The sequence below is a fragment of the Argopecten irradians genome, chromosome 10, assembly GCF_041381155.1.
Source record: "Argopecten irradians isolate NY chromosome 10, Ai_NY, whole genome shotgun sequence".
In the NCBI taxonomy this organism is placed as follows: Eukaryota; Metazoa; Mollusca; class Bivalvia; order Pectinida; family Pectinidae; genus Argopecten; species Argopecten irradians.
This window is the reverse complement of record NC_091143.1, coordinates 2910587-2932765: the sequence shown is the minus strand read 5'-3', so window position 1 is coordinate 2932765 and position 22179 is coordinate 2910587. Positions and strand designations below refer to the sequence as shown.

Genomic DNA, 22179 nt, shown 5'->3' with positions numbered 1-22179 from the left:
GACTTCTTATGTTACATTATAAAACAAAATGGAGAGTGTCATCATCAAGAACAGAATAATCAAGTTATATCTTGAAAGCCTTCATCTAAGTACCCACAATCTGAGGTATCAAGTCAATTTTGATTGAATGTTTTCTGTACTATCACATATAATGATTCATATTGTTTAGGTGCGACAATAGTGCTCCGTAAGAAGTTTTCAGCTCGACATTATTGGGAGGATGTACGGAAATACAAAGTGACAGTGGTACAGTACATAGGGGAGCTGTGTCGGTACCTCCTCAAGGTCCCAAAGGTACAGTACATAGGGAAAATCTGTCAGTATCGCCTCAAGGTCCCAAAGGTACAGTACATAGGGGAAATCTGTCAGTACCCCCTCAAGGTCCCAAAGGTACAGTACATAGGGGAAATCTGTCAGTACCTCTTCAAGGTCCCAAAGGTACAGTACATAGGGGAAATCTGTCAGTACCTCCTCAAGGTCCCAAAGGTACAGTACATAGGGGAAATCTGTCAGTACCCCCTCAAGGTCCCAAAGGTACAGTACATAGGGGAAATCTGTCAGTACCTCCTCAAGGTCCCAAAGGTACAGTACATAGGGGAAATCTGTCAGTACCCCCTCAAGGTCCCAAAGGTACAGTACATAGGGGAAATCTGTCAGTGCCTCCTCAAGGTCCCAAAGGTACAGTACATAGGGGAAATCTGTCAGTACCCCCTCAAGGTCCCAAAGGTACAGTACATAGGGGAAATCTGTCAGTACCCCCTCAAGGTCCCAAAGGTACAGTACATAGGGGAAATCTGTCAGTACCTCCTCAAGGTCCCAAAGGTACAGTACATAGGGGAAATCTGTCAGTACCCCTTCAAGGTCCCAAAGGTACAGTACATAGGGGAAATCTGTCGGTACCTCCTCAAGGTCCCAAAGGTACAGTACATAGGGGAAATCTGTCAGTATCGCCTCAAGGTCCCAAAGGTACAGTACATAGGGGAAATCTGTCAGTACCCCCTCAAGGTCCCAAAGGTACAGTACATAGGGGAAATCTGTCAGTACCTCCTCAAGGTCCCAAAGGTACAGTACATAGGGGAAATCTGTCAGTACCCCCTCAAGGTCCCAAAGGTACAGTACATAGGGGAAATCTGTCAGTACCTCTTCAAGGTCCCAAAGGTACAGTACATAGGAGAAATCTGTCAGTACCCCTTCAAGGTCCCAAAAGTATTCAAATTGATATGCGATATCACTGTTTTTCAAAAGAGAAGAAATGCCGATAGATTTTGAGAGGTATGCTTGGTTGTTGGAGGATGTGTTGTTGGATAAGTGAGAACTCAAAACAAATCCTCTGGTAAAACAATCAAGCATACTTCTCAAAATATAACAGACTTCTTACTGTATATATATAGGCATTTCTTTTATTTTGAAAAGCAATGATATCACATATCAATTGTATTGCAATCATATCGTTTGGTGATAGACTTGTCGAATCAGAGGCGTTGCCAATGGAGAAACTAGAGTGAATCCTCATCATGAACAGAGGCAAGGAAACTCTACCCACACCATACTAAAAGGCATTTTCTACATCCCCTGAAAGTCTTGATTTCACCACTTCAGAAAGAAATACAAATGTTTCACACATTTTATTTAACCTGGCAACCTCTGCGACTGTAGTTACCAGTTGTATTCTGTCTAAGCCAATCAGAGAGAAATTAATCTAAATTATCTTCATCTTGACTACGATTACGGTAGTATGAACTCAATTTGTAACTAACATACGCGACTCATAAGATATTGTCGTTGCTAACTGAGTTCACACTACCAAAATGAAGATCCATCCTAAAGAAATGAGAAACTTAATGTGACAACTGCTATTTTACAATAACGTGATATTTCCTCAATGCTGTTTATGGATAAACTGCCACTTCTATAGATGTTATATTATACTATTACTACCATACAGTTTCTATTCGTTTGTTCGGATAGACTATTAATTATAATTGGTTCTTGTGTATACCATCGCTATTACTATTGAAGAAGGTATTACAAATAAATGTTATATTATACTATAACTATCATAAAGTTTCTGTTCGTTTGTTGGGATAGGCTATTATTCTAATTGTTTCTTGTCTAATCGTTATTAAAGAAGGTTACATATAGATGTTCCATAATTACACTATCAGGATGATCTAGATGGGGTTCATACTGTCCGTGTGGCGGTAGGAAATGGCTTGAGACCGGACATCTGGGAAGAGTACCGCACGCGCTTCCGCATCCCTTGGATCGCCGAGTTCTTTGGTGCCACAGAAGGAACGACAACGTTCATCAACGTCACAGGGCGAGTGGGTGCTATTGGTAGATGGTCGCCTATCATGGCAAGTATATTTCAATGCATTTACCTTCCTTATTTTACGTAGTTTATTTTACGAGACTAAAACAATAAAAAATATAATGCATCATGAACATAAATGCCTTCAAACAACGACTCACATTTGATATTGTAGCAAACTATAGTGTGACCTTCATTTATTGTGAACGTCGATATCACAACATGTTGCTCTTTGTTCCTTGTGTCGTCTCTTGTTACTTCCATTAACACTTGATCCTACTTCATCGACCATTGAATAACAACAAATATAAATAGTACCATGTTGCTGGATACAAACGGTTTATTTCGTCGCGGTATATTTATTTATTATAACCTTGTATGGTACAGACCTGCATAACATTTATATCTTCGTAATGCTGAGTTTTCATTAGAAACCCAAGATTAAACAATAATATTTATATTTCCGATATCTCTTTGCTAAATAACCCTACCAACTGCGAAATCGTTTACACTTGCGTAAACGCAGTGGTTGCTACGCAAGAATACACACACCGGAACACTGACTTCCGCAAGTAGTGTGAATGCGCGTCAGATTAGGCCTATTGTATCTGTATTGACTAATCTTCAATATAATGCAAGTATGAATGTTATGTTAATATAAAATCATACATCAGAAAATATTTAACAAATATTGTTTAAATGGGATGAAAAAGAATAAGTTAATGTGGAACTATATTGTGTGTATTCTCTGAATTTGACAACATTTCCTATTAAAGCCAGCTGTACTGGGATTCCATCAGTCGAGCGGCTGTTCAAACAATCTTATAACAATGAAAAAAACAAAGTTTTATTTTGTTTGAACATTTAATTTAAATGAAATGGTCCGTCGAACAGTAAATATAACGAATGATTTTATTTTTTGTTGTTTACTGGTGTGTCAACTGCATTTTTTGTACAGATATTTCAACATGACGCGACGCGCGTCATCTAAAATATCTGTACAAAAATGCAGTTTACACCATTAAAATAGCTGTACAAAAATGCAGTTTACACACTAGTAAATAACAAAAAAATAAAATCCTTAAATAACCTTTTTATCAGAAGAGTTTATAACTTTGACAGAGTAATAAAATTTATTGAAAAATCTCAAGAGGTCACTACCTTAACGATGAATGAGAATGGACATGTTTTCAAACTGTTAAGTTTCATTTCTAATTATGTCATCTACTTTGCTAAATATTTATTGCTAAATATTTTGTTGGCCTGTTTTAGCGAGTGGCGTCCAAAGGAAGATTTGGTGTTTCTAGTCACGTGATTAAGTATGACGTAGTAAATGACACACCTGTCCGAAACAACAAAGGCAGATGTATTCCGATTAAAAGAGGCGAGTTATCCAAATTTTAAATGTCATCAACACTTTTATTTTATTTAATAATCCAAAATTTTCATTTAAAGCACAATTACCGAAGAATCATTATTTACGATTTTTAAAATTTAAGTCGTGAAAATAACGGTCTCTATAAAGTGACTATTTTGTCCGTAATAGCTAAGGTCTGCCAGGTGAAGCTGTGCTAAATCCGTATTGTGCTAATATTTTTAGAATTGAGTATGCCCTAAAATCTGAGCGGGAATAAATAACTGTTTGCTGTATATTATTTACATCTTTCTGATCACTTTGGTATTCCATACAGGAGAGGAGGGTATCCTTATATCCGGGATCCCTCCATCCTACTCCGGATTTTACAAGGGAGACCTCGCAGCCAGCGAGAAGAAGATCATTCGTGACGTATTTGAGGAAGGAGATCGTTACTTCAACTTCGGGGACTTGGTTTACATGGACAACCAGTACTACATTTACTTCCGGGACAGAGTAGGGGATACGTTTCGGTAAGATAACATATAATAATGGTTTAGTTATTAAACATCGAGATTATAGACAAAGGTAGTTTGTATTGTTGAGGGCATGGCGAGTCATTACCATGAATTGAAGCCAAAGGAATATTTGAATGCTTACTTGAACATTGAGCATCTTATCTTCAATGACGAACACATTTTAATTTCGTTATTATATTTTAAATTTCATTGTTTATAGTTTTCATTGAATAAAAGCGCACTGAGCAGGTGCGATAAATCACGAATTTACATCATGCCCAAGCTTATCCATACAGACTAGTATACTGTTAAATGCCAAAACATATCATTTGGAATCTAGTTCGACTTTTATCACATGAATAAATGCCTACACTTCAATATGTTAAAAAGAAAAACTTTGAATACAATACCAATATCACATAATGCCACCATTTTTTTAAAAATATTTTGATCAATTCAAATATTATTCAGTACTTTCGTTTTTAACATATACCAACACCTTAATATTTTTTCCTAATTTCATTTGGTAACACGTATCAAGTATTGCTTCGCTAACATCCCTCAGGAAATTGCCATGTCATTTAATTTATATAAACATTTAGTTTTTACTTATCCTTTGTAATTCTACAGCTAATTGTTTCGATTTTTAAGATGGAAAGGAGAGAATGTTTCCACGCGGGAAGTCTGTGACGTCATTAGCAAGCTTCCGTTTACGCAGGATGTTAATGTGTACGGAGTTCTCGTACCGGGTATGTTTCAAACTTTTTATTTTCATGAAAAGAGGGTTATGGGTGGGGCAATAATCCTTTCATAATAAATCATTTCCTCATCTCATTAATAATCACTCGATGCGTCGACCAAATTTTATCCTAGGAGTGAAGTACCCGACTGTAGTATATCCCGATCATTTCTTTCAGACTCGGACGGGCGTGCTGGAATGGCTGCCATTTCTTTGAAGGGCGAAGCGGAAGTGAAACCAGACATGCTTAAAGATGTATTCTGCGCATGTGAGAAGGAACTTCCGGCGTATGCACGCCCATTATTTCTACGTTTCACAAAAGATCTTCAAGTGACGCAAACTATGAAACATAGCAAACTAAATCTGATAAAAGACGGCTTCGACATCGATAAGATTGCCGACCCAGTGTTCTTCTTAGATGTGGAAAAGCGTACATATTCACCTTTAACAGGCGACATTTACCAGCGAGTTGTGACGTCACGTTTATAAGGAATGAGTGGTTCTAGTCAATTTATAATGACAACATTGTGGTGGTTAAATCATGATTAATAAGATCACATCAATTCAAAGCTGGCAACGCAAAGTAAAACATTAGTGTTAAGAGGGGGGGGGGGGAGAATAAATGGTTTTCAGAAAACCCTTGTATATTGGTAATCATTTCAAAGGAAATTGACAGACATTTTTATATATCAACACGAATGGTTTTAACTTGCATTGTCAGCTTAAACATTGATAATGCGTGAGAAAAATGGAACGGGTGGTGCTGCAATTAAACATTACTGATAATAAATAATGATGACACGGATTTCTTAACCAGAGTCTTCAGACCTTAGGCTGGTATTCATAGTAAAGAAGATATTGCATATTATCCTTTTACAATCAAATACAGCGAACTATCGCTTTAAGCACTTTTATTCTCCAGATATCCAGTGACTTTGCCTATGCAATATTTTTGCACATGTCACTAATTTATTACATGATGGAGTACTGTTAAGAAGCTGACAATTCATTATGACGTCATAACTAGCTATAGACGTCAGAATTCTAGGATGTCACAAATTGGCGGCCTTCACTGGATTTTCGCATCACATTTTTACGTTGAGAATCTTCGAAATTTAAATTGTTGTAAATGCATGTATTTGCGGTCGTTTCATATGAACTATTCTGAAACTTGGCCTCAAAATTCTCGTTGGCAAGTAGAAACGTTATTTTCCAGGTTGATATCTACGCACAAATATGAAAACGATAATTAATGATGGATATCTCTATATTAAAGAAATGATATAAAAGTTACAAATCGTTTATGATACTGATACTATGAGATTTAATGAACTTTGTCAAAACCTTAACGCATTGAAGACAGTAGATGTAACAATGGCTTGTTCAGTTTGAAATGTTTTATTTGTAAAAAATAAAATATCAATAATTTCAATGTAAAGTATCTGTACAGACTTTATAAAAATACAAACATAATATAGACACATACATTTGTAATATATTTCCTGGTACGTATACAAGGAGGATATATTAGATATATTTTTGCGATCGATACATATGTTTAAGTTTTGCAACAAATTTGTTATGCTTAAGTCTGCGCGTAATTCACGTAACACCCCAATAACACTTAAATTTAAATTTTCAAGTTTACAGTATATCGCATTTAAGCATGATATCCAAAAGAATTTCTATGTAAACAAGATATGCATTGATGTAACAGATATAAAATAAACAAACAATCCTTTGAAATATCTAAAATATAACTTAACCACTCTGAGAGTTACAAATGTGGTTCAGTGTTATTATGAAATACAAGTAGTTGCTGCATTCTATTATAAAATACAGAGTGTACCTAAACTTTGTTTCATGAACTACTCGACAAAAGTAATTGTCTTAGATTTGAGGAAATCGTTGCACATATACATTGAATGCATGTAACAAATGTTATATTTGTATGATGTTAAAAGACCATCACCACATTAATTGTATTGACTCCTATGTATATTATGTTAATATTAACATTTACGCTTTCACAAAGCTAAAGAATAAACATTTCCCTTCCTTTCTGAAATTTCTCAACCCCATATACCATACTGATTAATTTTCCAACAAATAAATTTACAAGTGTAATAAAAACATAACATACACTATTTTATTATACATTTAAATGCATGACTAAATTCTAATTTTTCCTGCATCTCAATACAAGAAAGTTCCTGTTGCTTTCTACAGAGTAGGTATTGCACTTGCTTAAAACATCTGATTTTGAAATATAGCACCTTTTACGAATATTTACAATATTTAGTTTTGAAATATAAATCAGTCATTCACTATTTTTAAGAACAAAGGGTTATAAAACTTATGTTTCTTAAAAAAGAAAATTCCTTTAAAGATGCTCCATCGCTGGCAAATGGTATTTTTTCACTATCAAAAACAGGAACAAACAATTTAGTATTTTTCTTCAGTTACAAAAGTTACTTACTTTACACCATTACCACCATTGAAAAGATTGAGCTTCTAATTTCACTTCAAGTTAAAAATATGAAAAATGATTAATTGCATCCCGAAAAAATTCTGTGGCACTATATTCTATATGAAATGAAGTACTGATTGCGCATGCACCAAGGGCGAAATCAATTATATCATTTTATTTTTTGTGTTAATCAGGTATATATATACACGATTAAACACCAATCATTTTTCAAATGATGAATATCATTTATGCTTTGTCGGCGGTGGAGCATCTTTAAGGAAATCACATTAAAATATGTTTATCTCCTAAGGTTTTAATAAAGTGATAAATAAGAAATAAAATAAATATCAATAAACAAGTATTTGATAAATGTCCATTGGTGACTTAGGAGCTACACTGTTGTTACCTTTTGTGGTTGTAAATTTGTGATGTCGGTAAAATCTCCGGTTTTGTTCTTTTGATTCATTCTTCTCACTTTGTCTGTTTTTGTAAACCTTTCGTAGTTAAGCGATGCTGTTAACAATGAATCAAAACATAATAATTTTAATTTCTGTTTCAAAACAAAACAAAATAGCAACTTTTTTATTTTTGATATTGCAAATTATATTACAAAAGTAAATTGTAAGATAAACGTTCAATCTTATCTTCACATTATCAATAGACTGAGGAAACTTGATTAATTAATTTACTAGAAAAATGGAAATTCCAACAGCAATAGTACTTAAAGAAGTCAACCAATCAACATTGCGATGTAAACATTTTGGTGCAATCATATTTGACCGCAAAATTAACAAGAGAAGCCAGAGGGATCTTGGCACCCACCAAAGAATATAAGACAATGGAAAGATGGATCTTTTCAAACTTTAAATATCAAAATCCAAAATGGCTGCCTGCCGGCCATCTTCTTGGTTGATTGGTCCCTAAATGCCATATGCACAAATATGATCCTAGGGGAACCGACATATGGAAATATTTACAGTTTATACAATCAGCGCAATTATCTTATTATAGAGCAAAGCTTCTGTCAGGAAAACCATTAAATTAAAGGCTGGATTTATTGCTTGTACTGAACTAGTTGTGATGTTATTACTACATGTACCTCCCTTGTACTGACCTGTGACCTGGTACCGACCTGTGACCTGGTACCGACCTGTGACCTGGTACTGACCTGGTTGTGATGTTATAGCTGTGTTGTCTGTCTGTTCACTCAATAGGTTCCAGTTTTGAACCAATGGAGATGAGGCAGAGCGGTGAGGACGTACGTTACCATCATCATGTAATGGAATCGTGCCAATGACGATTGGCAAATCAAAGACAATGTTCAGTAAGGACCCTTCCACCTCAACAGCAAGCTGTCAATAAAGACACATGTTGAAACGTTCCTTATCATATGTAAAGAATTTGAAAAAGATACTGAACGTGCAAGTAATGTACATCTGTCCATGTCAAAACAAAAGTCAGACAAAGTGTTCAGTTCCAGTGTTAGGGATGAGGGGATGAAATTAAGGGTTTTTTTATTTAGAAAACACGGAAAAGGCCAAGGCATGTGATGTAACAGTGACTGTAAAATAATGGCTCTATCAAATTACATATACTAGCAGTGACATAGTTTTGACAACACGATTTTAGAAGGTTAATTCTTACAAAAGGTGGCGTTATATTAATTCTTACCTGACATGTGTACTGTATATCAATGATTGTACATCTGTATAAGTATGATGAAGGGGTCGGGGGTACATCTAACTGGTCACCATTCCAAATATCCTTTTCTCCAGGACCGATAGTCCCGTGGGAAACAGAGCTGACAACTTTTCGATCCATTTTCTTATCCCCATACGCCTTGAAAATGCTGGTCTGGAAGCATATAAAACAGTTAATAATTATATTGTTCTATATTTTGTGTAAACATTGAAAAGAGTCGGACATCAGTCAATCTAGATCAAACTTCAATGGTCTACAAAACGCTATTGTCGACAAAAGCAAATCTTCATTTCAAATAAAAACCTGTAACCAGATTTTTACCTCATTCATCCTTGAAGACACATACGTACCCAGTATGTGAATTCTAAAACTAAAACTGGAACAGTTCATTAAAGAAGTTCATGGGTGACTCCCCTATTGGATTTAACTCTGATATCTAGGCTTAGAGTCAGCACTTTGTAACTAAGTAGTAATTACTTACCATTACCAGACTAAGTAGTAATTACTTACCATTATCAGACTAAGTAGTAATTACTTATCATGTCCAGACTAAGTAGTAATTACTTACCATTACCAGACTAAGTAGTGATTACTTACCATTACCAGACTAAGTAGTGATTACTTACCATTACCAGACTAAGTAGTAATTACTTACCATTACCAGACTAAGTAGTGATTACTTATCATTACCACAGTAAGTAGTAATTACTTATCATGTCCAGACTAAAGAGTAATTACTTATCATGTCCAGACTAACAAGTAATTACTTACCATTACCAGACTAAGTAGTAATTACTTACCATTACCAGACTAAGTAGTAATTACTTACCATTACCAGACTAAGTAGTAATTACTTACCATTACCAGACTAAGTAGTAATTACTTACCATTACCAGACTAAGTAGTAATTACTTACCATTACCAGACTAAGTAGTAATTACTTACCATTACCAGACTAAGTAGTAATTACTTACCATTACCAGACTAAGTAGGAATTACTTCCCATTATCAGACTAAGTAGGAATTACTTATCATTACCAGACTAAGTAGTAATTACTTACCATTACCAGACTAAGTAGTAATTACTTACCATTACCAGACTAAGTAGTGGTTACTCACCATTACAAGACTAAGTAGTAATTACTTACCATTACCAGACTAAGTATTAATTACTTATCATTACCAGACTAAGTAGTAATTACTTACCATTACCAGACTAAGTAGTAATTACTTACCATTACCAGACTAAGTAGTAATTACTTACCATTACCAGACTAAGTAGTAATTACTTACCATTACCAGACTAAGTAGTAATTACTTACCATTACCAGACTAAGTAGTAATTACTTACCATTACCAGACTAAGTAGTAATTACTTACCATTACCAGACTAAGTAGTAATTACTTACCATTACCAGACTAAGTAGTAATTACTTACCATTACCAGACTAAGTAGTAATTACTTACCATTACCAGACTAAGTAGTGATTACTTACCATTACCAGACTGAGTAGTGATTACTTACCATTACAAGACTAATTAGTACTTACTTACCATTACCAGACTATGTACTTATTACTTATCATTACCAAACTAAGTAGTGATTTACCAGACTAAGTAGTTATTACTTACCATTACCAGACTAAGTATTAATTACTTACCATTACCAGACTAAGTAGTAATTACTTACCATTACCAGACTAAGTAGTAATTACTTACCATTACCAGACTAAGTAGTAATTACTTACCATTACCAGACTAAGTAGTAATTACTTACCATTACCAGACTAAGTAGTAATTACTTACCATTACCAGACTAAGTAGTAATTACTTACCATTACCAGACTAAGTATATACTTACATTACCAAGTAAGTAGTAATTACTTATAATGTCCAGACTAAGTAGTAATTACTTACCATTACCAGACTAATTACTAAGCATTACCACACGAAGTACTTATTACTTACCATTACCACATTAAGTAGTTATTACTTACAATTACCAGACTAAGTAGTAATTACTTACCATTATCAGACTAAGTAGTAATTACTTACCATTACCAGGCTAAGTACTGATTACTTACCATTATCAGACTAAGTAGTAATTACTTACCATTACCAGACTAATAACTTACCATAACCAGACTAAGTAGGAATTACTTACCATTGCTAGACTAAGTAGTAATTACTTACCATTACCAGACTAAGTAGTAATTACTTACCATTACCAGACTCGGTAGTAATTACTTACCATTACCAGACTAGTTAGTAAGTACTTTTCATGACCAGACTAATCACTTAGAATTTCCAGACTAGGTAGTAATTACTTACCATTACCAAACTAACAGAAATTTTATGGATTAGAGATGTCCCATTGTTTGTGACCTCAGCGTTGATATAAATACTTTCTCCAGGAACATAGCCTTGTCGGTCAAGCCACATCTTACAGGTTACAGGGCCTATTTTACAACAGCAACAACACCCAGTCTTGGTTCCCTCTATCTGGACTGGTAACTGCAGACAAAAAGCCCAAATGGCATGTATATTTTTTACCTTCAATTTGTGCAAAGATTCATTACAACTTAATTACTCAAAATAACCTCAATCTGTGCTGAACCTATTCTAATCAATTGATCTTAGTTTGGAGTCAACCTCAATAATTGTATAGCTTTTATCTCTGGGAGCTAAAAGACATTATAAGCCATATATCTAATCAGTACTCTATAATATCATGTGAACATCATGTATATATAAACTAGTGTGACCTTGTGGAATATCTACACAATGTAGCTTTGTGTCTTTCTCAGCATATTTCAGTGATATAGCACTATAAACCTAGAGTCCAGCTATAATAAACAGCCATATACAATAGTAGAGGTTACACAACAAGTTGTTATTGGACATGGCATTAATCTATTTCATACAAGTGAGTTATTTTTGTTTACTAAAGACCAAAAATATTTGTTGAAACACATTAAGGCAAATATAGAAACATACTAATGTGATTCACTGCTTCTATTCATGAAGTATTAAGCATATACAATTATAATATTAAAATACATGTATTGATATGATTGTTGTTCATACTACAATCATACATAACTAACGATGACCATGCATTATACTCTCCAATGTACGTAAAATATTTCATACACGGATATGTACGCTTGAGTGTATTATGTTCACACTGTACTATCAATTACCCTGTCTGTCATGTATGTTTTGTATAAATTGACCTCTTGTGGCACACAAAGGTGTGCCCAGAGTGTATTAATAAAATCTGAAATCTGAATCCTAAATTGAATTTAGTGTTTGTTATCAATATTAATTAAAAATTTAGAGAATATTAGCAGACAAAAAAAAATTTGGAAAAAAAAACAAAGAAAGTGACACTCTGATATCTGTAAACCTGACGAAGTGTAATTTGTCTAAACAAAATGTCACAAGGACAAACTGTATTAAACAGGTTTTGATTACTAAAAAAGTATTACCGAAAATGCTATACAATTTTGGTGGAATACACAGAGATTCAGATTAGAGAAGGGCCGGTTTTGACAAGTTATAGTGTATAACCTATGTTAAATAGCTGTATTCCTTATATTCAGGAACTTGCAGTGATAAACATATATTATTAGAAATAAAATCTCCACTCACCTTAGCCCCTGATATAGAGTTGAGGTTCAACATGTACTTGACTTTGAATGGAAACTTAACTCTATAAACCTCTCCTCCCTTCACCTCCATCTTAGCCTTAATATGATATCGAACAGACCCATGGAGGCCCACAAAGGAAGACGGCAGATCTATAGGTAGCACAAAATCAACAGGATACTCGAAATCCCCAGGCTGTAGTTCAAAGTAATCATCGTCAATAGCTATAAAAAACACATGAATATTTCATAGATATTATTTCAACTTCTCTGCAACAGATTTAGCAATATACATACAACACTGATTGCATATTATTGGTATTATATTAAATATAACTAATCATTGCTAACACAAATTGAATATAATTAAAGGGAAATAACTCTTACATTTCAGTCAAAACACAGGCAGTCATTAAAAATACCCATTAATATCATTACTCTCTCATCAATTCTTTTACCGTAAGTTTGTAACCAGAGGTAGTCACTGTGTTTAAAGCAAACCGTTTAAAGTGGCTATAATCAAATGACAAACCATGAAAATAGTTTTAAATCCGCTGTACATACCTTCTAGTAGAGTTATCTGGGATTTGAAGTATCGCTCTGTCTCGCCATGATAAGTCCTGTTACGGACAGATCCAGAGCTCCAGCTTGTTTGTCCTTTGCCTTTAAACTTTACATATATTCCTCCAAAAGATAAAATATAAAATGTGTTTGGTTTATTTAAAATATTTAAACATTTAAAAATGTTTCATTAATTTAATTCTAAAACATTAATATAAATATATTAATTGTAGCTAGTCAAATGAAGACATTGAATTAACAATAAAACAGTTCTCTAAAATCTTTTACAACTAGTTTCAAAATGTTCTTTCTATGAGGTAATATTTACCGTATACAACTCATTAAGTCCCCTTGTCCATAAATGCTCCTATGGCTTCTCCATTTTTTCTTGCACTCAATTTCACTTATAAGTCTTGTTTAAGTTCAAACTGGGTTGAATACACACCAAGTCCATTTATTGGTTAATTTTAATTGCAATTTAATTTTGACACAGCTGAAAAATCTTCTTTTTTTTTTTTTATTTAATATTTTTTTTATTCAATTTTTATCATAATAAACAATACAAGACAATATACAGCTTTAATATCTTGATTGTTGTTTCTATTTTTGGACACATTAATTGTTCCGATATACATACTTTTGACACAGTGTCGTTCTGACATGAACAGCTGAACACACGCCTGTATCGTCTGTCCAGGCTGATAAACCGAGCCATCAGGGTTGTTTAGTATCTTGATCAACAGATTAGCCACCATCATTTGGAAACATCTTCATAAAAATCAGAATCTAGAAAAACAAACCAAATAACACTGTGATGCACTGGAGTTATATGACTGTAATGCACTGGAGTTAAAACACTGTTACATTTTTTTTACAAACTGGAGTTAGATCCTATAACATTGTAATAAACAGGAGTTACCTGCACTGTAATACACTGGACTTCAAACAGTAACTTTAGTTACCTGCACTGTAATACACTGGACTTATAACACTAACTTGAGTTACCTACACTGTAACAGTGTAATGCAATGGAGTTATAACACTACGAGAATGCATGCAATGGAGTTATAACATTATTGTACAAGGGTATAACACTATAATGAACAATAGAAGTCAATTTACCAAATAACCGCTATCTGACATTTACCTTTCCCTGACATCAGATGACCATTTTGACAGGCATCCTTTCCGGAAGTACACAATTACAAATAAAAGCCATCGACTCGAACGCGCCAACGACTGTTACCATAAATATTATAACCTTGTGATGTGGGTTCATCTGTGAATTGCGTTAGCAAGGATTTATAAGTGAGACCTTGGCGTTAGATATAAATTCAGCTCATTTTTTCGAATATTATTCAAATTATTATCGAAAATTCAAGGTAAGGTTAGGAGTCGTAGGCTTTTAGAATATATATGGTTAAAGTAATGTGATAGAAATAAACAAAGACGTGGTTTACTTCTGTTGGTTCTTTATTACTCTCACAGGAGCGCGTCGTCTACTGTACATATGGTTATTTGAAGCGGGAACGAAACCCCTGCAAACATAATACGTAAGCTTCTATAAGTTTCTGAACATATACACATACTATTTACATCCACAAATATATTGTAATTACATTTATAATTACCTTTGACTAGTTGGTAACAATTAGTCGGAAGTGTCGTGGAGTAAGGAGTCCCTGTGTCTCGGAGTAACCTCGAAAGGCTAGTTCAGCTCCGCAAATGAAATGTCTAACGTCGCGCTCCCCCTTGCACACTACTTATATACCCACTCACACACACACCCCTACATGCATACTCCTGCATGCACGCACAAACATACCCGTACACAAACCGGACAAACAGGCTAAACAAGCTATGACTGACAGGACACCTGGACACACATGGACTAACTATAAATAGGCACACAGGTAAACAGGACACACTCCCTGTAAACGGTAACGCAACAAATACACGACACAGACAAATGAACGTAGTACATTTGACCCTATGACATACTCCCCCTTTTAAAATAAGACGTCCCGACACAATTAATATTACAATCTATCTTACAGCATTACAGCCATCATTAAACACTCCTGGAACTAAAATAAAGTTTATTTATACATCTTTTTATTTATAAACCTGTATTATCACATTTTCAAGTATGTACAAACAATGGTCAACATTATGAACAAGTTTCTGTAAATTTCTGAAAATGAAACGCATCAATTCTGTTCTTAGCAAAGGACCCAATCTCCCTCGACAATCTGTTGCATTTGCCATTCCCCATACCTACTAGGAGCTCGGCGCACTCGATTGGAGCGTCTCGGAGATGGTGTGTAATTAGTATAATCAATATCTACTGTAGTAGTGTTCCCGCTATGGGAATTAGTCCGAGTTTCCTCCGACCTCTCTGCCCCGGTCGTACCGGTAACAACTCCATCATTATAACTTTGTGAGTTATTCTCTGAATTTTGTGAAATTCTGGAATTGGATATACTTTCACTGGTATTACCAGTAAATATACTTCTACTAGAACTTGAAACATTCCGACTAGCCCTCCTTGGAACATAACATGTAATATCCTCCCCCGAACTCGAACTAGAATCCGACGTGCTGCAATCATCACCTGGGGTAGTTCTTGTACGGATTTTATGCCGAATTGGGGTTTTACTGATTTCGAGAGGATCTACATCATTTTGTCCAAAATATGGCAACAGCATGTTGCGATGAACAGTACGAGTTCTACCACCTCTTCCGCTATGTTCCAATTTCACACGATACACTGGCGAATCTTTGTGGGGTTTGGAAAGGACTTTGTATGGAAATTTCTCCCATTTATCCGCAAGTTTACATTTTCCCTTCAAATTTACATTCCTCACTAAGACTCTATCGCCAGCTTTGAGACCAGAATCTCTAACATTTACATCGTAATGCGTTTTGTATGTTTTTGCAGATTTCTTGGCATATTTTTCCGCTGTTCGATATGCAAACTGTAGCCGGGACTTCAACTTTTTGACATACTCAGATTTTGGTTGAAACTGCCTAAACTCTTGCTCATGTAACCCAAAATAAGCATCACCTGCCAGCCTAGGATGTCTCCCAAATAGTAAATAAAATGGTGAAAAACCTGTACTAACGTGGGTTGCGGCATTGTACGCATGCACCAAAGCAGAGACATGAGCCTTCCAATTTTGCTTTTCCTTGTCCTCTAGGGTACCTAGCATCTTCAAAAGGGTTTGATTGAAACGTTCTGTCATTCCATTACCCTGAGGATGAAACGGAGTCGTGCGGGATTTTTTTAAACCAGCTAGCTTACACAGTTCCTGAATAATCCTCGACTCAAAGTTTCTCCCCTGATCGCTGTGCAACCTTGCTGGGAAACCATAATGTACGATAAAATTATCGAACAAAACCTTAGCTACAGTTGTTGCAAGCTGATTTCGGGTTGGGATAGCCTGAGCATAACGAGTGTAGTGATCAGTTATGACTAATACATGCTCATACCCCCCCTTACTGCGTTCCATGGACAAAAAATCTAAACAGACTAACCCCATAGGTTCCGTCGACTGAATCGAAACCATCTCAGCCCTTTTAGTAACAGCAGTTTTGCGTCTGATACACCGATCACATGTTTTCACCTTTTCTCCAACATCACCTTCCATTCCACTCCAGAAAAATCTGGGTTTGAGTAGTGACAGTGTTCTGTCACGACCATGATGACCTTGGTCATCATGATATGCACCTAAAACTCTTGATTTCCACTTATTTGGGAGTACGATCCTCCAAACCTGCTCTCCATCAAGTTGCATCCTATGCACCAGCTTTCCTTGTCTAATATCCAATCTTTCCCAATCCTTCAATAGTTTCCTTACAGACACAGATTCTCGAGATAATTTGTTCCCAGATAATCTCTTGCCCAGCTGAACTAATTCTACTACTCGCCTAATCACAGTATCCTTCTGTTGCTCTTCAAGCCAATCAACTTGAGTAAAACTTTCACCAGACAGTTTCTCATCTTGCTCTGAACCAGGTAACTGTAATGAGCTGGTGACTACCATAGCTTCTGCTAAAGGCAACTCACCCCTACGTATAGAAGCAGCCATACATACAGCCTTAACAACTTCCGGAAAAATGCATTCCTCCCCCTGACCAGGCTTACGAGATAAGCCATCTGCATCCCGGTTACTTTTACCAGACCTATAGATCAACTTAAATGAATAATTGGCCAATTCCGCTACCCATCTATGACCTGTTGCATCCAACCTGGCTGAAGTTGTTACATATGTCAGCGGATTGTTATCAGTATACACTTCAAACTGCTCCTGCCCATACAGATAATCCTTAAACTTATCCGTCACAGCCCATTTAAGACACAAAAATTCCAGTTTATGGGCTGGATAGAGTTTTTCACTAGGTTTCAACCCACGGCTAGCATAAGCTATAACCCTATCTATTCCATCTTGTTCTTGATACAAAACTGCACCTAACCCCTCTAATGAAGCATCCGTATTCAGCTTGAAAGGTTTAGAGTAATCGGCATAAGCCAATACAGGAGGATTAGTTAACTTCTCCTTGAGTAACTCAAAAGCTTGTTGACACTCATCAGACCAAACAAATGGTGTTTTAAGGTTCTTAGACTTGCCCTTGACAGTAGGGTGACCAACCAACAAATCATTCAATGGACGTGCAATAGCTGCATACCCCTTCACATACTTCCTATAATAGCCAGTGAAACCCAGAAAAGTGCGAACTTCCTTAACTGACTGACAAGGTTTCCAGGACCTCAAAGCTTCAACTTTCTCATCATCAGCAGCTATACCCTGTTCGCTCACCAGGTGCCCCAAATACTTGACCTCAGTCTTGAAGAACTCGCACTTGGTGGGGTTGAGCTTTAACCCATTTGCTTTAAGCTTCTCAAACACTGCCTCAAGTCTCTCAATATGTTGCTCAAAACTCTGTGAAAACACCAACACATCATCTAAAAATATCAAACATTCACTCAAACATAAATCTCCCATACATCGTTCCATCAACCTTTGAAATGTTGAGGGTGCATTACACAACCCAAATGGAAGCCTGCGAAATTGGTAAAACCCTAAAGGACCTGCTGTAAATGCTGTTTTCTCCTTGTCGTCTTCATTCATCAAAACCTGATAGTACCCAGAACGTAAATCCAGCTTAGAGAAAAACTTAGCACCCACCAACGCATCTAGTGTGTCATCCACACGAGGTAATGTGTACTGATCCTTGATAGTTTTAGAGTTCAAAGTCCTGTAGTCTATACAGAATCTTAATTGGCCATTTTTCTTCCTAACTAAAACAACATTAGAAGCATACGGAGACATAGATTCCTCTATAACACCAGAGTCCTTCATCTCTTTGAGGTGCTGCCTAACCTCCTCATACATGGCAGGAGGAATCTTCCGATATGGAAGCCTGAAAGGTCTCTCATCATGTAATCTTATACCGTGCTTAACTAACCCTGTACATCCTATGTCCATCTGACTGGTAGAAAACAAAGATTTCCAACTACCTAAAACTTGTCGTACTCTTAACATCTGCTCCTCAGTGAGATTATCAGAGTTTAACTGAACACCAAGAGTCTCTAAATCTAATTGTTCTCCACTCCCCTCACTGTCTACAGTTTGTGCATTGACTGATACACTCTCCCTATTTTGCTCTGGTTTCCATTGGTCTAAGACCTTGACCTCATTAAGAGTACCCAGCTCTGTTCCCGGAGGTATTTGTACAGGATAGGCTAAAAGGTTACATATCCTTACAGGAACCCTGGCCGTTGTCCCTGGACTTAACTTTACGACTCTAGGACAAACAATCACACCTTTTGGGGAATTACTACTATTCTCCACCACAGCATTATCCAATCTAAGAGTCTGCCTGACTAGTCCATGTACAGTTAAACTCTCCCCTGGACCAACTTTGATGGCCTTACCGGTTGTACGTACAGTCAATGAATTTAACTCTAGACTTTTTAATGCGGTCTCCCAAACATGACCGTCTTTCTCACTAGGCATCAACAGTCTGAGCACATTAGTACCCACAATGACAGGGACCTCCTTGTTGTACTTAGTCTCAGGTACCACCAACAAAGGTACTCTCACTGTGCTTTGTTGACTTAACAACTCTATATCGGCTTCAAAATAGCCTAAATATGGCAACTTGCTACCATCTGCACAATAAACATCTATCCCAAAGTCATCTAATGACCTAAGTTCTGTGTCACCAGACAAGGAATCAAAAAATTTCTCACTACATGTAGACACCATAGAGCCTGTATCCACTAAACACTTAACAAACGCCCCACATACCTTTATTTCCCCCTCGTTAGCTTCTCCAACCAATCTGTCTTTAATATTCTTTGGGCTCTCAGTTTCACCATCCCCTATCTGCCCAGCTACAGAGGAGGTTACTCTTTTGGCGATTTTGGACTTTTGTTTGAACTCCTATTTTCATCCTTCTTTCCCTCATCTTTCTCCTTTCGGTAATTCCCAGCACTTTTGTTCTGTGGCGGTCCATGAGAATTCCTGCAAAATTTAGAGTCAACTTTAGTTTCCAGAGATCTCAACTTACTAGCTAGCTCTGAAACTTGGTTCACCAACAAATCTAGTTTTGAACTCAAATCCTGTTCAACCTGTACTGGTTGGTGTTGTGTTGGTTTTTTAGAATTACCACCCTTTACTTTGTCAGCATTCTTTATCTCTAAATCCACAGCCCTAACTTCCCTGACCAAAGAGTCAAAAGTACCGACTGTATCATAACGATGTCGAGTCTGATTTTTAAGGCGTTCACTACCAAGAGATGTCCAAAATTTGGATCTCAACATCCCATCTTTAGCAGAATCCTCAATGTGTCCATTCTCAATAGCAGATTGTAACAATGACTCAAGTCTGCAAGCAAATGACACAACTGACTCCCCTTCTTGTTGAGTTTCAGAATAGAATTTTTGGAGAGTAGCCTCATGAGTAGCGACATTCCCAAATAACCCATTTAATTTTTCAATAATGAGTTCAGAACTCGCATCATCCCGTAGGGTAGTTAACATCTGACGTGCAGTACCCCGTAACGACTGACGTATAGCCTGCCTCACTGTAGAAACAGGGTAGCTATCCTCTCTCATCAAACATCTTACCTCGCATCTCCACACATTGAAAGTAACGTCTCCCTTTTGATCGTCTCCACTGAAAGGGGGTATTTTAGGCGTGCGGGGTACTACAATACCCTGGTTACCTGTAGAGTTCAACACTGATTCGCCCCTAGAAGGTGATCTGATATTTTCTTTACCTACCGTTACATCATCAAATACGCTAGAACTGATTCGTGCCCGACCCCGACCTTTTCTCATGGGTGTACTGGTCTTACCTGCTCCTCCTAAAGCAAGCAGCTGCTCATACTCCTCAGTAGTTAAAACCTTGTAATGCCTAGCATCTAAACTACTTATTAGATCATGGACACTTACCGATTCTTTTGGTCTGGTACCGGTCTCGGTAGACTGGAGTTTCATGTCCTGGCCTCCCTGCGCCATGCTTAAAGGAAGAACCGTCGGCTGTACGACTACAGGCAAGAAGCTCAAAAAAACTAACGAAGTACCTGTACCCGGGTCAACACATAGAAATATTGAACACAGAACATAGAAACACAACATTGAAGTATATATATTCACATAAAACATAGAATAAATATCTCGCAAACACTCCGCACAAAATATATACAACTCAACCTATCTCTCTTACTCAACCTAAAGCAGTTCGTACTTATATCAGTCAAACAGTCTTGGCCAAGTCGTCAGAGTGAGTCAATCAGTAAATGCAGAGTACAAATTATGTCAACAACGTAGTACAATAGCTGCGAAATAAATGGCAAATACTAGTACTACAAAATAGTTCAAAATACCTGATATTTTTTTATAACATTTAGTTATTATCCGTACGTGGCCTTGACCTCTAGCTCGGTGTCGTGGTCCTCCGCGCGCTTAAATCGGGATCTTGTTGACGCAGGCTGTTGACAACGCACTCTGTTGACACGCACTGTAACCTATACGGTACCGCGATGTGCACATTATAATGAGCTCAGCAAAATAATATTATGTCGACACACTAGTGATTTTGACTTCACTGCTTCCACACAAATCCCGCGGGGTTGAAACTCGTTGGCCTACGAAAAACATGTGGCTCCAACCATGACGATGAAAATGGAAATTGGGCGTTGGCTCACGATATCCATGTTCACGTCGTCCGCTCGGGGTTTCCAAATTCTCAAAATATGAAGACGAACTTCTCAGCGTAGTACCACTACAGCTCCTGTCCCTACATGGGCGCCATTTGTGATAGAAATAAACAAAGACGTGGTTTACTTCTGTTGGTTCTTTATTACTCTCACAGGAGCGCGTCGTCTACATATGGTTATTTGAAGCGGGAACGAAACCCCTGCAAACATAATACGTAAGCTTCTATAAGTTTCTGAACATATACACATACTATTTACATCCACAAATATATTGTAATTACATTTATAATTACCTTTGACTAGTTGGTAACAATTAGTCGGAAGTGTCGTGGAGTAAGGAGTCCCTGTGTCTCGGAGTAACCTCGAAAGGCTAGTTCAGCTCCGCAAATGAAATGTCTAACGTCGCGCTCCCCCTTGCACACTACTTATATACCCACTCACACACACACCCCTACATGCATACTCCTGTATGCACGCACAAACATACCCGTACACAAACCGGACAAACAGGCTAAACAAGCTATGACTGACAGGACACCTGGACACACATGGACTAACTATAAATAGGCACACAGGTAAACAGGACACACTCCCTGTAAACGGTAACGCAACAAATACACGACACAGACAAATGAACGTAGTACAT

The 22179-nt window shown here is 36.7% G+C and overlaps 3 protein-coding genes across 7 annotated transcripts in view; 1 reads left to right on the top strand and 2 right to left on the bottom strand.

Moving 5' to 3' along the window:
* Positions 1-8463, top strand: part of LOC138332905 (long-chain fatty acid transport protein 2-like) — a 23747-nt gene extending 15284 nt beyond the window's left edge. The window contains exons 6-11 of the mRNA XM_069280926.1: positions 170-294; positions 2166-2357; positions 3584-3695; positions 4003-4198; positions 4835-4932; positions 5101-8463. Coding sequence (XP_069137027.1) covers positions 170-294; positions 2166-2357; positions 3584-3695; positions 4003-4198; positions 4835-4932; positions 5101-5411 — 1034 coding nt within the window. The 3' untranslated portion in view covers positions 5412-8463. The remainder of the gene's footprint in view (positions 1-169; positions 295-2165; positions 2358-3583; positions 3696-4002; positions 4199-4834; positions 4933-5100) is intronic.
* On the bottom strand, positions 6302-22179 carry LOC138332908 (arrestin domain-containing protein 3-like). 5 transcript variants are annotated; one of them, XM_069280930.1, is made up of 8 exons: positions 21201-22179; positions 13942-14090; positions 13308-13427; positions 12748-12968; positions 11425-11607; positions 9064-9246; positions 8507-8744; positions 6302-7905 (listed from the first exon to the last, which is right to left on the bottom strand). In XM_069280930.1, exons 2-8 carry the CDS (start codon positions 14060-14062, stop codon positions 7784-7786), a joined length of 1188 nt encoding a protein of 395 aa, XP_069137031.1. In that variant the 5' UTR covers positions 14063-14090; positions 21201-22179; the 3' UTR covers positions 6302-7783. The 5 variants fall into 5 exon arrangements, with proteins under 5 accessions (XP_069137031.1, XP_069137030.1, XP_069137029.1 ...); XM_069280929.1 differs by lacking the exon at positions 21201-22179 and adding an exon at positions 14765-14914; XM_069280928.1 differs by lacking the exon at positions 21201-22179 and adding an exon at positions 14452-14732.
* LOC138332906 (uncharacterized) lies at positions 19717-20979 on the bottom strand. Its single transcript, XM_069280927.1, has one exon. The coding sequence runs from the start codon at positions 20977-20979 to the stop codon at positions 19717-19719; it is 1263 nt and encodes a 420-aa protein (XP_069137028.1).